Source organism: Mus caroli, unplaced genomic scaffold, assembly GCF_978045245.1.
Source record: "Mus caroli unplaced genomic scaffold, Mus_caroli_1 scaffold_12, whole genome shotgun sequence".
In the NCBI taxonomy this organism is placed as follows: Eukaryota; Metazoa; Chordata; class Mammalia; order Rodentia; family Muridae; genus Mus; species Mus caroli.
The window spans coordinates 119,532,051-119,546,780 of NW_028227267.1; the positions used below are offsets into that span (position 1 = coordinate 119,532,051).

The window sequence follows — 14,730 nt, forward strand, 5'->3', positions numbered from 1 at the left end:
GCTACAAACCTGAGTTTTGATTCCATTTTCCAGGCGATCTCTTTTTAATCCCATCACTGCCCTGAGTGCGTCATGTGGGTTTGGAAGGATTTTGTGTGAACATTTTTAGCAGTTTTCATTCATTACAGCTTCACCGAGGGAGTGGGGAGTGTTCGTTCAAGATCCAGGTCCCATTAACAGTTATAAAGGTCAAGACAAGGTCAGTAGTGATGTTACCGCCATAAGTGTCACGTAACTGGAACGTTCCGGTTTCACTCATGAAGGAGCAATAGTGTGGACTAATGAGCTGACATTAATAAACACTTCCTATTCGGGGAACATCAATTACAAGCGATCTCTTATTAACGCATAAAGGAGTTGCTTCCTTTCCTCTCGGACTGCCAGCTGTACTGAATCGCCCCTTCCAAGTACAGAAGGCAAGTGGTTTTCATAGGTGTGGTTGCAGCTCCGCACCTTTCCTTTATGCTTCCAAGTGCAGAGGAGCTTTACAAAAAGAAACACTGTTGGATCCAGATGGCTCTCTCGAAGGCTCCCCGAGAGAAGTCTGGAGAAATCTCCCCAGCCAAAAATATTGTTCCCGCTTGCTCAAGCGCCAGAAAGCCCACTGCCACCCTTTCACACAGATCAAACAAACCACCCAAAGACTTGGTTGTTGTCTTTGTCCACGGAAAGATTTGCACCACTAAGTGGTGACAGCGTGTCCCCATCCACGCCCAGCCACCCATCCCACACAGCCTTTCCCATCTATTTCTGAATAGCAACAGCACTGGGTAAATCCCGGGTAAAAGTGAAAGATTCAGAGATCTACTTCTGAGATTCCTGGTAACTGCTTTTTCCCTTTGTGTCCCTGTTCATTTAAAGTTTTCAGAGCTGTACACTATACCAGCTCTGAAAAGTCCAGCCCTTAGGAAATCTGAGGGCATCAACAAAGACTTTATGACAGATTTGATATATACCAAATTACAATTAAAAAAGAAAAGAAAAATGCATTTAAAGCATGGTAGTGAATTTCCCCCACTGCTTAAAACTAACTGCATTGCTTTTAGAAGCAATGGCCAGTCCAGTGTTAAGGGAGAAGAGGATTTTTGTTTGGTTTGTTTTTTGTTTTTATTATTTTTATAGGTTAGGGTTGGTAACTTTTTAAATTATTGGTTTCATCTTTACTATAATGCTTTAAAACCTATTCTTAAAGGTAGTATGACGAAATAGCTTTACTTTGTATTCACATTTTCCCCTATATCCAAAACAAAATTTTTTTTAAAGTATTATTCTTGTTGCTGGGTAAATCCCAGAAGTCTTATAGTCAGACCTAAGACCCCAAAAAGGGTTTGGAAATCTCTCACATGCAAGATTGTTATAAAGCTGTGACCCTCATTCTTAAATGAAATAGTACAAACGTGGTTTCTTCTGGATACCAGTAAGTACTCACACAAATGATGGCCTGTATATGTTAACTTTGTGTTTGTGGGTGTGACGTGTGTCTGTGTGTGGGTATTGTGCTAGTGTGCACGCTGGCGTGTGCACATGTGAGACGAGGGATCAGTACCGGACGTCTTCCTCTCTCATTGTCTATCTTGTTTTTTGAGAGGTGTTCTCTCACTGAGCCTGGAGCTTGCCATTTTGCTAGACTAGCCGACCAGCAGACACCCCGGGTCGCCCCAGCTCCACTGGGGATACAGAAATATACCACTGCCTACAGCACCCAGCTTTTACATGCACGTGAGGGATCCGAATTCAGTTCTTCATGCTTGTTCAGAAAGACTTAGCCCAATGAGCCATCTCCTCAGCCCCCAGATAAGATCTTAAAAGTATTTCCATTATAATCAAATTCAAATAGGACGGGTAGTTCGGATGTGTATGCAGACACACATCTGATCTTGAACAAAATGGAACAAGGAGAAGGAACAGCCTCTGGGTGCCCACCCCACCTTCCCTGCGATCCCAGTCCTGTCCTCACCTTGTCATTACCCCTCCCCTGGAAGGCCTCTTGAATGGCTAGACATCAGGGTAATGTGGCATTTACTGTTGGGCTTTCTGTCAGCAAATGCGGCTTATGTTTGACATGGAATACTGTTTGGTTGATTAGTTGGTTACCCAGGATGACTTCTGGTCCCCACTTCCACCTCCAGGCTGGAGTTTACCAGAAGCCCTAGCTTTTTGCGGTATTAAGGACCAAGCCCAGGTTTCCGGTTTCCTAGGCAAGCTTTCTAACAATGAGATATCTCTCAAGCCTACCTTGAAGTATTCTAAACTAAATAAAAATATTTATGCACTTAGCCATGTATGCTAAGGGCACAGTGTGAGAGACCCTGTACTCTGTCCCTGCACCAGAAAAACACAGAAGGGGGAAGGAGAATCAGAAATGGAATAGCCACTATGTAGTTACTGAAACACTAATAAAATATACACTGACGATGGGTGAATTTTGTGCACAAATCATTTAGTAAAGCCACTTTGAGGAAAAGAAAACAAAAACAAACAAATTAAGGAACTATAACCAGAAGATTGAATTCCCTAGCAAATTTAGAAACCGCTTTAGATTTCAATACTCAGAGAAATCCTTAGTAAGTAGCTTTTTGTGTTTCCTGATCTTCCTTATCCAAGATATTGAGAACAAAGGCTCCTCTCCATTTGGGTCATTCTCCCAGATATTTTCAAGGTAACTCTTGTTACCTGCCTATCTTATATCAGAGGCTTTGAGGACAGCTTTTTAAATAGAAAGGACTGTGGATCTCCCTTATACTTTGTAAAGATGACTCTGGTCCACAGAGACCTCCACCTGCACAGACTGGTCACAGATCAAGATCATCATCTCAGAGGCTTACCTCAGCTCTCCTCCTTTGCATCAACCTTGCCAGCCTGGTGCCCTCCAAAGTTGTGCTCCAGAGTGGTTACTCTCCCGATTTCCTGCATTAGGAAATTAGTCTTACCGAGGATAACACATACCTTTCTTTCGTTTTCCACAAAGAGTGAGAGCTAGGTCATTTTATGCTTCCTCTTTACAAAGCTAAGTGCGAGCACTGCCTCTTCATCCCTCCGTCTCTCCCCTTTTCACATTCTGAGAATTCACTCTGTTTTTAAAGACTCTTCTGACCATTTGCCATTTTTCTGATCTGGATATTTAATGAACAGTTTCAAAAAAAGAAAAAGAGAGAGAGAGCAGTTTTCTCTGCCTTTCTAAATTATCAAAAATGTATTTGTCTTTGTCAGATATCTAGCATTCCAGGATCTAGTTTTCTCTTCATCCTTCCTTTAAGATTTATTTATTTTTCCATATATGGGTATTTTGTCTGTGTTATGTCTGCATACCAAAAGAGAGGACAGTTATAGACAGTTGTGAGCTGCCCTGTGGGTGTTGAGAATTGAACCCAGGACCTCTGGAAAAGCAGCCAGCACTCTTAACCACTGAGCCATTTCTCCAGACCTTGAATCTAGTTTCTTAAAGAGATAGTCCTGTTTATAACCTGTGGCTGTTTAGTTCAGTTTGTATCTACCTGGACTCCTATTATCAATGCTAATGTCTCTCAAACCGTTAAAGCCACTCTGAAATCTAAACCAGTTAGGCTTGTGTTCTCCATTGCCATGTTCTGTTTGGCCATGCCAGGGAAGGGAGACAGCTCAGTGGGTAAAGGTTCTTATCTCCAAGTCTGACAAGCTGAATTCAGTTCCCTACAACACATATAGTAGATGGAGAGAACTGATCTTTGAAAATTGTACCCTACCTCCCCTCCCCATGTACGCTGTGATAGTTTCATGCCCTGTACCCCCAAATAAATTGTAAAATGTTTTTGTAAAAGTATCTTAGACTAACAATATCAGTAGCAACATGACTGGCTATGAGATAACCATAATCATGGTAACTGTGACCCTGGTGGTACAGTAGCAATTGGAATAAAGATGCCTCTATTTGGGTGGTGGTAGACCTATCACTGCAGAGGTGATTCAGGGGCAGCGGTGAAACCACTAACAGTTAGTTCTCACTGACTGAGAGCCTGTAGGGCCATTGAATGCTTTCTTTGATCTTTAAAACCTCATGGGCGAGTTTGATCGTCTTAGAGAGGAAGAATGGAGTCTGGAAAGGTACCTGTACTTGTGGAGGACAACCCCTTAGGACCTGTCCTGATGCTGTGACCCTTTAATACAGTTCCTCACGATGCGGGGACCCCAGCCATACAGTTATTTCATTGCTACGTCATAGCTGTAATGTTGCTGCTGTTATGAATCATAACGTAAACATCGGCTCTGCAGGATGCCTGCTATGTGACCAGACACACAGGGTTCCCAGTACTCTCTCAGGACAGGCCTGACTAGAGCTGAATAGCAACCACACAAAAGCTTGTGTTCTGTTCCACACCAATGGCTCTGTGCTCCATAGCTTCTAAAAGCCACGTAGCTTAAGAAGGTTTAGGGAAGGCTAGGAGGGTCTTCTCCAGGCTTTAAGGAAATTTTGGGAGCTGGACGCTCACAGCCTCTCTGAGTTGGCTTTGAGGCAGGAGCTTAGGACCTTCCCAGGGTGCTCAGCAGGCTACCCCCACCCAGGTTCCACCCCCATTTCCAGTCAGGTGCACAGGCCACCCGCTTCAGATCTGTTGCATGCTTATGACCACGCAATGGCTTGCCTATCAAAGGCCGGATAGAATGTGCTTTGTGGTTCATGTGGGTTCACCCTTGAGATATAATTAGTGTCTGAAAATTACCTGGCAGTAGAAGTAAATGACTGCTGGATTAAATTTTAAAATACTGTTAAATTTTCATTTAATTATTACTACAAATCGAATGTTAAAACAAAAACCATAAAACCGGTCATGATCTCTTACCTCCCATGCCTCCAGTAAATTCCTTTTTTTTTTTTTTTTTGAAATAGGGTTTCTCTGTGTAGTCATGACTCCTGGAACTCTCTCTTCTCTGTAGACCACACTGACCTCAAACTCACAGAAATCTGCATCCCTCTGCCTCCTCAGTACAGGAATTTAGGGCGTACACCACCATCCCATCACCTGGCTACATGATGACTTTTAAAATGTGCATCACAAAGCAAAAGGGTGCTTAAGTATCAAATGTCCCTACTTGTATTGCTTTTAGAAACTGTTGTGGTTCTTTTAAAGACTTAAGTTGTCACTCACATACTGTTACATTTTGGTGTTTCTACTAATAGTCCTTAAGGATTGTGAGTGAAAAACTCAAATTCCAGCATGGCATTGTTTAGCTTTTCCCAATTTTGCTGGTGAATTTATTTTTTGATGTAGCTTCTACTTGTCATTTATTTTTTTTATTATTTTCAGCTTTATCTTGCATATTAATATCTCTGAAATAACAATACAGATAAATTAGTCTTTAAAATTTTAAATAAATACATAGTAAATACATAGTATGTAAAATAGGGCTGGGCAGTGGTGGCGCACACCTTTAATCCCCTCACTTGGAAGGCAGAGGCAGGCGGATTTCTGAGTTCGAGGTCAACTTGGTCTACAAAGTGAGTGCCAGGACAGCTGAGGGCTACACAGAGAAACCCTGTCTCGAAAAGAAAAAAAAAAAGAGCATTAAATGTTCAACTTTTTCTGACGGCCTTGGGTAGGTGCTATTCTCCTCAGTTACATGCTGGATTCACTGACTAGGGGCAAGAATTGGGATTTGGAGGAAAGGCTTAGATTCTAGCCCTATTCTTTTCTCCTTGTCACGTGTTTCTTAAGATGGTTAACTGACCCTGAAGCCCAGGTTTTGTTTAGCATCTCTAAAGCTGAAATGAGGCCTCAATGGAGAGAAGCACTTGTCTGGAAGCTGGTGACCCCAGCGACCCCCAGGAGCTGTGGTGGAAGGAAGCAGCTACAGAAGTTGTCTCTGACCTCCACATCGGTTTTGTGTGTGTGTGTGTGTGTGTGTGTGTGTGTGTGTGCATGCACCAATGCCTTCATCAAGCTATAAATGAGAACTTATCTCTGGAAATAGGACTGAGGAAGTTGAGGCTGAGGTTTGCCCCAAGTCTGAGGCCAGCCTGGGCTATATAGTAAATTCTAGGGCAATCTGGTCTATATAACAAGATCTTGTCTCAAATACAGAAAATATTTTGTAAAGGTATAAAAATACAATCAACTCGGTGTGGCGGCACACGCCTTCAATCCCAGCACTCTGAAGGCAGAGCCAGAGGGATCTCTCTGACTTTGAGGCCAGCCTCACCTGCATAGTGAGTTCTAGGACAGCCAGGATTACACAGAGAAACCCTGTCCTGACAAAACAGAAACAAATTAAAAAGACAAAACTAAGACCACCTGTTCTCCAAGCTCTCACTTGCTTGAACTGCCCCTGCCCCTATTCTGATCCTGTCTTCTCTCTCTACAACATGCCTTCTCACACCACAAATATGACATATTTGATTTTCCTTAAACCGTTAAGTCATTCACACAAGGTCAGCCATTGTGTCCTGCTGGAGACGTGGGTATTGGTCAACTGACCAGAAATCTTACCAGACCTGGGAAGGATCAAGGATACAAAAAGACACTTGCAGATAAAATGTCTAATTCCATCTTCTGTCCTGTCCTGTCAATTGCCCAGATCTGAGTTCCACTGGGAACAAACTGCCCTGTGCCCTGGTCACTCTTTTCCTGCCCCCACCAGGTTTTTACTGAGCCTCCTGCTGAATGTTCTTCCATATTGTACCTGCCTTACACTGGGCTACTGCACTGGGCCACATGCTCGTTTATACTTTATCCTTCCTAGAGATGATCGTTTAGTGCATTTTCCTGCACTAGGTGAAGACTTCATGAGGTCAGGGACACATCACTATATTCCCTGCTAACATAGTGATAAGGAAGACCTCGCCTAACTACACCTACATATACAAGCATGCTGTAGGCTTCAACCACATTGAATGGTAAAGTACCTAAAGAGTTGTGAGCCAGGGTCCCACACAGTTTGACAGTGTAAATGGCAAGATTCCAGGTCCCTGGGACCAATTGGTATGAACCTTCACTGCATGTGTCAGTGACTTATGGACCCAGCATTCATGTACAGTAGCAAAACTTAAAGAAAAAAAATAAAGGTCCAATCACAACCAGTAAAACTGTAGCTTCTCCTTATTCCATCTGCTCTCTTCCCCTCCCTCTCTCCTCTCCCTCAATGCTACAGCCTTCACACTCGAGGCCAATATTCTACAATGCATTGTCTAGGTGCATGGTTTGGGAGATCCCAGGTACTGGGTAACTGGCCTAACCCTCAAGAGAGGCTCCCAACCTAGAGAAAAGGACAGCCAGAAACCAGCAATGACAGAGGAGGGCAGACAAGACCTATCACAGCAGTTCTGTAGGAAAGAGCAGATGATGACCAAGGAGGTCGAATAACTCCACTGGGACGTCATCTTTAGACACTTTGAAGCATCAGGAGTTTGTCAGGTACAGGAAATGACCTCAGAATGAGAGCAGAGCGTACGGCAGAGGTGCTGAGGTGGGAGCAAGGTTGTAGAGTCCCTACTAGGGAGGTGGTGGCTTGGTTCAGTGAATCCCAGGGCAGTCTAAGACTTAAGCAGATGAACAAGGCCACCTCAAATGTAGCAGTCAGACCGAAGTGGGGGGACCCCCTCTTAATGAGATCCCCGTTTAGCAACCAAAGAGCCACAGCACCCAAACTACCATGCTAGAGTGAACATCACAACCAAACTGTCCAAGAATTCTGCCAGTAGGATAGCTGATGGATGGTAAAGAAAGGGGAGGGAGTGTTTAGGTAGGGGGTTACCAAAAGCTGGGTGTATGGTGTACCTGTAATGATGGGACTGACGGGACTGAGGTGGCGAGGACCACCAGGCTGATTCACTAAGCTCCAGGCTGTCTTAAAACATCAGGAGGAAACAGTTGAGGAAGACTCCCAAGGTTGACCTCAGGCCCACTCAAAGCCAACATCTGGCCTGGAAAGTTGACAGTTACTAACACCGACAAAAGCACAGGCTGCAAGATACCCAGTGGGTAAAGGCATTCCTTCCAAGCCCGATGGCCTGAGTTTGATCTCTGGAACCCACAGGGCTCAAAGAGAACCCTGATTCTGAGTCATCCTCCCCCAAAACATAAAAATATTTTTAAAGAAAAATGTTAGAAATTCACTGGAAACAATTGTCTGAGCAAAAGACCCAGTGTCACGTTGGAATGGGTGTCACCTTAAGAAGCAGGTACTGAGGTAGAGCCCTCTGCACACAGCAACACCCCTACCTGCACGTGCCAGAGAACACCCTTGAATATCCAACAGTTTTGGCATCTGAAAGCAGGCAGAGTTGGGGAAGTATAGTATTCATTTGAGCTGGGTGTGCAGCTCAGTATCAGAGGACTTGCCTCAAAGTGTGAAGCCTGAGTTCCACCCTGGTATGAAAGAGGAAGAATTTGTAGTAGTGTCAGCTCCTGGCAAACTGGTCTTTGTGTGCTCTAGAGAAGCAAAAAGGTACAAAAGACTTCAGGTTCTGAATGCCAGAAACTGTGACTGTTTCCTGTCACTGTGATCAATTTTCCCATGCCACCCATAACCACTTTCCCTAGAAAACTTCATCTATCTGCATTCTCCTGAAAAGGCTTTAGGGGAGGAGGAAATTCATGTTACCTCAGGGCCATTCTGAACGTCATTTGTGGTGCTGGGAATCAAACCCAGGTCTCTGGTATGCCAGGTTAGTGCTTTACAATTAAGCTACATGGCTATCATCCCTATGTGCCTATCATCACCAGGAATGAGTTTACTGTCACAAAATCTAGAACCTGTGGCTTCCCCCTCCCCCATACAGATGACAGGAGCGCCAATGTTGCCCCTTACATCCAGGAATCTAAGTCTCAGACCTATAGGCCATAAGCATTGCCCGTGCACTGACCAGGGATCTTCAATGACAAATGACACAATCGGTCACTGTAGAATCAAAACTGGCAGGGCTTGAGCCCTGGGGCAACTGTCATGGAACGTGTATACAGTGTGCTGGGTGTACAGCCTCATGTCTATGGAGGTGTGAGTGTGGTGAGGAAAATGCTGACTGGGAAAAGCCAATACAGTCACAGATCTCATCTGTCCTGAGGTAGCTGCTGCTCTTCTTCCTTGTCTGCTCCCACAACTGGAAGCTCTTAGAGCACAGGGGTGGAGTCTTCCCCTCCTGTCCTAAGTGGTTCCCCAAGGCCTGACGTAGGCTGATCTTCTGTCCACAGTGGATGGATGACCACTGAATGATGTCTAACCTAAGAAATGTCCATTACTAAGTTCTGTGAGGACACTCTGTAAGAGATCTCAGAGGCTCCAGTGGTCTTACGCTTTGCAAGCATATACTCATAACTTGGCCTTCAACTTCAACTCAGAGCAGCAGAAGCACAAGGTCACAAACTCATGGGAATCATGAGGTGATTCCTGGCCAGTCTCCAGGCTTCCTGCATCTAACCCTGTGGGACTGAACTTGGAATCTGCAATTTGACACAACCTCTCCAACACAAATAACACAGCTGAATGAGACTTTTTTTTTTTTTTTGTATTGGAGTCCGATTCAGCTAATCACAAAACATGCTCAGCACATTTTTAATCCAAAAGCTTTTAACAACACACAGGATTTGAATCAGATAGACATGTTTGAGAATAGAGAGGTGGCTTAGTGGTTAGGAATATATACTGCTCTTGCAGGAAACCTGAGTTCCGGTTCCCAACACCCACATTAGGCAGCTCACAACCACCTCTAACTCTATCTCCAAGGGGTCCAATCTGTCTTCTAGACTCTACAGGCAACCATAGTCCCATGTACATACCCACATACAGATGCACACATATACGTGTAATATAAAAAAATAATAATTTAAAAAACAAACAAACATGGAGCCAGGTGGTGGTAGCACATGCCTTTAGTCCCAGCATTCACAAGGCAGAGGCAGGTGGATCTTTTGAGTTTGAGATCAGCCTGGTCTACAGAGCAAGTTCCAGGACAGCCAGGGTTACATAGAGAATCCAAACACACACACACACACACTCGGGTGGGGGGGGGGCAGGGGGGAGGAGGAGAAAGGAGAGAGAGAGAGAGAGAGAGAGAGAGAGAGAGAGAGAACACACAAGTGTTTTGTTCCCATTCTACCCTGATGAGCTGAGGGATAGACTTGACCCAGGTTCTTAAGTTCTAGGATGAGAATGGATAAAGGCCATAGAACAGAAGGGAGAATGGCAGTGTGGGGAAAGCTGGGTAGGAGGGACAGAGACAAATGGAAGTTGCTTGCTTAGTATAGTTTTTGGTTTTGCAAGGCAGAGCAATCTGGAGCTCTGCTGCACAGCACTGTGGGTGTCGATAACACGGCTGTACTGTCAGCATACACACTTTCTTTTTTTAATTGCATTTTTCTACCGAAATGAAAAAGGTTTCTGTGCATTTGTGCAGCTGTACATGAAGGTCAGAGGTCACTGACAGGTTTCCTTGATGGCTGGCCACCATTGTCTTTGAGACAGAGTATCTCCCTGGTCCCGGAGCACAGGGAAACAATTCAGCTAGCCTGGCTGGCCAGCCTGCTCGAGAATCCTTCACTCTCTGTTTCTCCATCACTGAATCACAAGTATATGCAGCTGTGTTGGCCTTTGACCCGCGTCTTGGAGGTTGTGGTCCAGACCTCCTGCTTGTGAAACAAGCACTTTGCCAACAGCCTCTTTCTCAGCTTCCTCAAAAGGTTTTTCATAGGATGAATGATAGCATCTATACTCTGTGTGGTTGTGGGCAGTATTCATGAAGCAAAGTTATATAAAGTCCCATCCGTGGACTTTGAGATTAGTAACTGTTCAGAACATTATAGCTATTATAATTAAAAACATTATAGTTATTGCCAGCATGGTTAGCTGAGTATTCTGTCACAGGCATGGTATTGTTTAAAGGAATTCTAAAAAGACTTCTTTGCTTTTATGTATATGAATGTTTGCCTCCGTGTATATATGTGCCTCGTGTGTATGCAGTACCTGCAGTGCCATCTCTGGATCCCCTGGAACTAGAGTTACAAACAGTTATGAACCCTGGGAATCAAATTGTCCTCAGCAGGAGCAGGTGGCTCCTAGCCATAGCTCCAGTTCTCCAGCTCCTTAAAGGCATCTTTAAAACAAAAATATAACCCAAATCTTTGGACTGATAAGAGTTCCTTGCGTTTTTTTGGATGGGATGTCAGTTTTCCAAAAGCAGCAGCCAGTGAGACAGAAACTCTTCTGTCGTCTCCAAAATCCAAACGGCTTTTTGACAAGTGACATCTTTAAAAGCAAGTTCTGACCACCAGACTGTTTACATTTCCAGATAAATCTATACATTAAAAAAAAAAAAAAAAAAGAGTCATGTTATGATGTATGAAGGCATGGATATTTATGCCAGATCCTCTCATTCTGAACACCAAAGTCCTCAATTTACAGAGACAAGGAAACAGAACAGTGATACATCTTGTTTCCCACATAATAAAGGAAATCAGGCTCCATATGTCCCCACAAAAGAACGAAATGTTCTCTCCAGGTCTCAAAAAGCAGCTGGGAGTATTTCTCTTCCCTGAGTGCTTGTCTCTACACAGCTTCAGGAGACAAGGCTGGAACCCAGACTTATCAGGGTTTTTGTAGGTAGTGGGTTTTTTTTTTGGGGGGGGGGTGGGGGCGTTGTTTGTTTGTTATGGGTTTTCTGTTGTTGTTGTTTTGTTTTTTAAATCTCATGTGCACCTAGGCTAACTTTCTCTTGCCAGCCCATTAGCTAAACCTTGAAAGGACAGATGCCCTGTTTTACAGGGGTCATAATCCACTCGGGTGTGGGCGGGTAACTTGCTCCAATGGGAAAACTAGATGATTGCTTTGTAAAACAGCGTGGGATCCACCCCTGATTTCCATGCAGTGCTAACCTGGGGAACCTCCCCAACCAGATTCATAAAATTCATCATGGTCCTAGATGACCCAAATTAGCTCTAGGCTGTATGGAATGGGCCAATTGAAGGGTATGAAAAGAGAGGGAGACCAGAAAGTGACCCAAATATAGGATTTTAGGTCACACGGGTTTGCCTGAGGGCTGGGTTCATTCCAAGAGGAACAGGCGTTCGTAAGAAAAAAACTCTGGTTATGTATGCGTTTAAATCTGCCTCATTCAGGGATAAAATCTGAACATATTGCCAAGGATTCTCTGCCATGGAGTTTTGTTGATTCCTTCCTATGAGTTCACTCTCTTCTCCTACCCCATAACCCTCGTGGTAGCTCCCAGCATGTCCATCTCAGCAGCGCTGTGTAAAACCAGCAAGTACAATAGTGACTGTGAACTTTAACCTATGCAACAGGAAATGGGCTCTGCTGCATATAACTGAACTATCAAGGGCTAGGGTGGCTCACCCACCTCCAGATCTCCAAGGAGCACCTGTTCTTTCTCTCAGGGCCACATCCTTGACAACAGGTAAAATGAAGGAGAGAGAAGTGATTAGCCATGGCGGAGGTATGGTTCAGGGGTTAGAGCCATGGCCTAGAAAGTCCAAGTTTCATCTCCAGCACTTCAAAAATAAAATAATTTTTAAAAACCCATTGGAAAACCAGGGGATGGTGGCACACACCTTTAATCCCAGTACTCAGGAGGCAGAGGCAGACCGAGTTCAATGAGCTCAAAGCCAGCCTGGTCTACGTAGAAAGTTCCAGGCTGCGGCAACATTATGAGACTCTGTCTCAAAAACAACAATAAAGATCGAAAGTACATGGAACTAGATATGAAGGCTCACACCTGTAATTCTAGCACTTGGAAGACTGAAGCAGGAGGGTTGCCTTGAAGGGCAACCTACGTTATAGAGGAACAGAAACAAAAATCAAACAAGAACACAGATACTTTGGGATCAGGGACTGCTACCTTCTGTCAGTTGAATTTCCCCTCTTTGATTCAAGGGAAGGCGTGAAGCTGGGAGACTCAGTGTTACCCATAACTCTAACCCTTCCCAGGCATGTTACTTTGGAAGAGCACTATGGTGGGCCCCTGTCCTAACCCACCCAGAACAGGACCTACATCATATGCCAGTCTAAATGAGTGTTTGAAGAAGGTTGAAGAAATAGAGAATCTGTAAGATGGGACACAGGGGGGTGACGGGTGGGGCAGCAGAGATGTCTCCCACTTTGGTCAACAAAGAAAGACTTCTTTGTCCTTGGCTCGGATGTCCCAACAGGACGATGGTGTCTTTGCTCAGATTTTTTCATTACCCTGGAGTAACACCTTCACTATGTCTGGCAAGAAGGAAGCATTCGCAACTAACCATCAGATGCACTTTTTAAAAAACGGTAATCACCGGCCAGAGCATATATTACTGCTTCAGAATCCCACACAAGATTTCAAATGAAATAAGTATTTAAATTTTCTTCCGCAGTTGTTTTCCGTTTGATTTTTTTAAGGGTTTGAAATGAACAGTTTACCATGTTTTGTGTCTGCTATGTTTTTTTTTTTTTTCCTCTCTTAAAAAGCTGAAGGATTTTTTCCCCCCTCCCTGCCTCTGTAGGAGGATAAAAAGAAATCTCTCCCCTGCAATTTGCTCTGATTTTTCTCAAAAGTTGGGCAGGAAAGTCAGCATAACTCAGGTGGGATCTAAAATGTTCTGGTGGTACAAGGGTGTGCGCAAGAAAAGAAGCCTATAATTTGCGAGCGTTCTTTCAGGAAGTTTGTATTCTGTTTTCCAGGGAGCCTTTACTTTCCGAGGAAGTATGATCGACATGCCATTACTGAAGCAGGCCCAGAACATTGTTACGCTTGCCACATCCATCAAGGAAAAATGATCTGTTAAATGAAGCCCTCCTCAGGCGGGCTGAATGGATACTGTGGGCTTCTTAAAGACAAACCGCAGTACCCAGGGCAGCTTGCTAGCATGCCGGATCAGGACCTCATTTCACGTTAGTCACAACGCCCCCTCCCCTTTTATCTTACTGACCCGCTATGCTAAAAATAAACTTTCTTCCTCTGGAGTCTAAGCTTATGGTTTTGCTATTGTCTATTAATGTGTTATAAATACCGGTTTATTATTTCACAGGGAGATAGACATGGGAGGAAATATAGGTGGGAAGAAGTTAAGTCCTTGATGAAACATATTCTGATATGTGTTCTAGAATGTTCCTCATTCTTCTTTTATTAGGAAATATTTCCAATATTGTTCATTTGCACAGAGGACACCACAGATAAATTTAAGGCTGGGCTTTTTTAAAAGGATAATATCAAAATCGAGGTTTCAGCAGTTTTATGAATTATCGGATAAGGCAACAAAGAGGATATTAAAAATGCCATTAGGTATTGTATTGACTTATGGACGCTTCTAAAAACATCAACTTTCAAAACTGATTTCTGGAGAAGCCACTGTCCCCCAAAGGCTCCATCCATATGATGATCCCGAAAGCTCTCATCTTGGGTGAATACTTGGGGTCAACAGTTACTGGCAATTAAAAAAAAAAATCAATGCAGGCAAAACAAGACCATCCATTCTCCCCTTTGTCTCCCTGCTTAACTGTTCGCCATTGAGGCCATTTCCCCCTCTGTAAATGTAGGGCTAGGATGGGACTCTCAGCCATAAACTTGTATGTCTAGAGGACACAAAGCCACGGGGCTGGTGCATATGGCCCCCTGCAAGATTTGCATCCCATTAGAAATGAGGCTGTGGGTCATATGGGTGGTGTGGTTAACGGGCTTAGTAAAGCTGTTCTGAAGAGGTTAACCCAGCTTGTAGGAAGGGTAAACAAACATAACAACCGGGCATTGTTCTCTATTCAGCTTGTAGTCTTATCCTGAAG

At 44.0% G+C, this 14,730-nt stretch overlaps 1 protein-coding gene across 1 annotated transcript in view; it reads left to right on the forward strand.

Annotated features, from left to right (window-relative positions):
- Clybl (citramalyl-CoA lyase) overlaps positions 1 to 13,920 on the forward strand; it is a 223,200-nt gene extending 209,280 nt beyond the window's left edge. Inside the window, exon 8 of the mRNA XM_021181768.2 lies at positions 13,633 to 13,920. Within this exon, the coding sequence (XP_021037427.1) occupies positions 13,633 to 13,728 (96 nt within the window). The 3' untranslated portion in view covers positions 13,729 to 13,920. The remainder of the gene's footprint in view (positions 1 to 13,632) is intronic.
- The last annotated feature ends 810 nt before the right edge of the window (positions 13,921 to 14,730 follow it).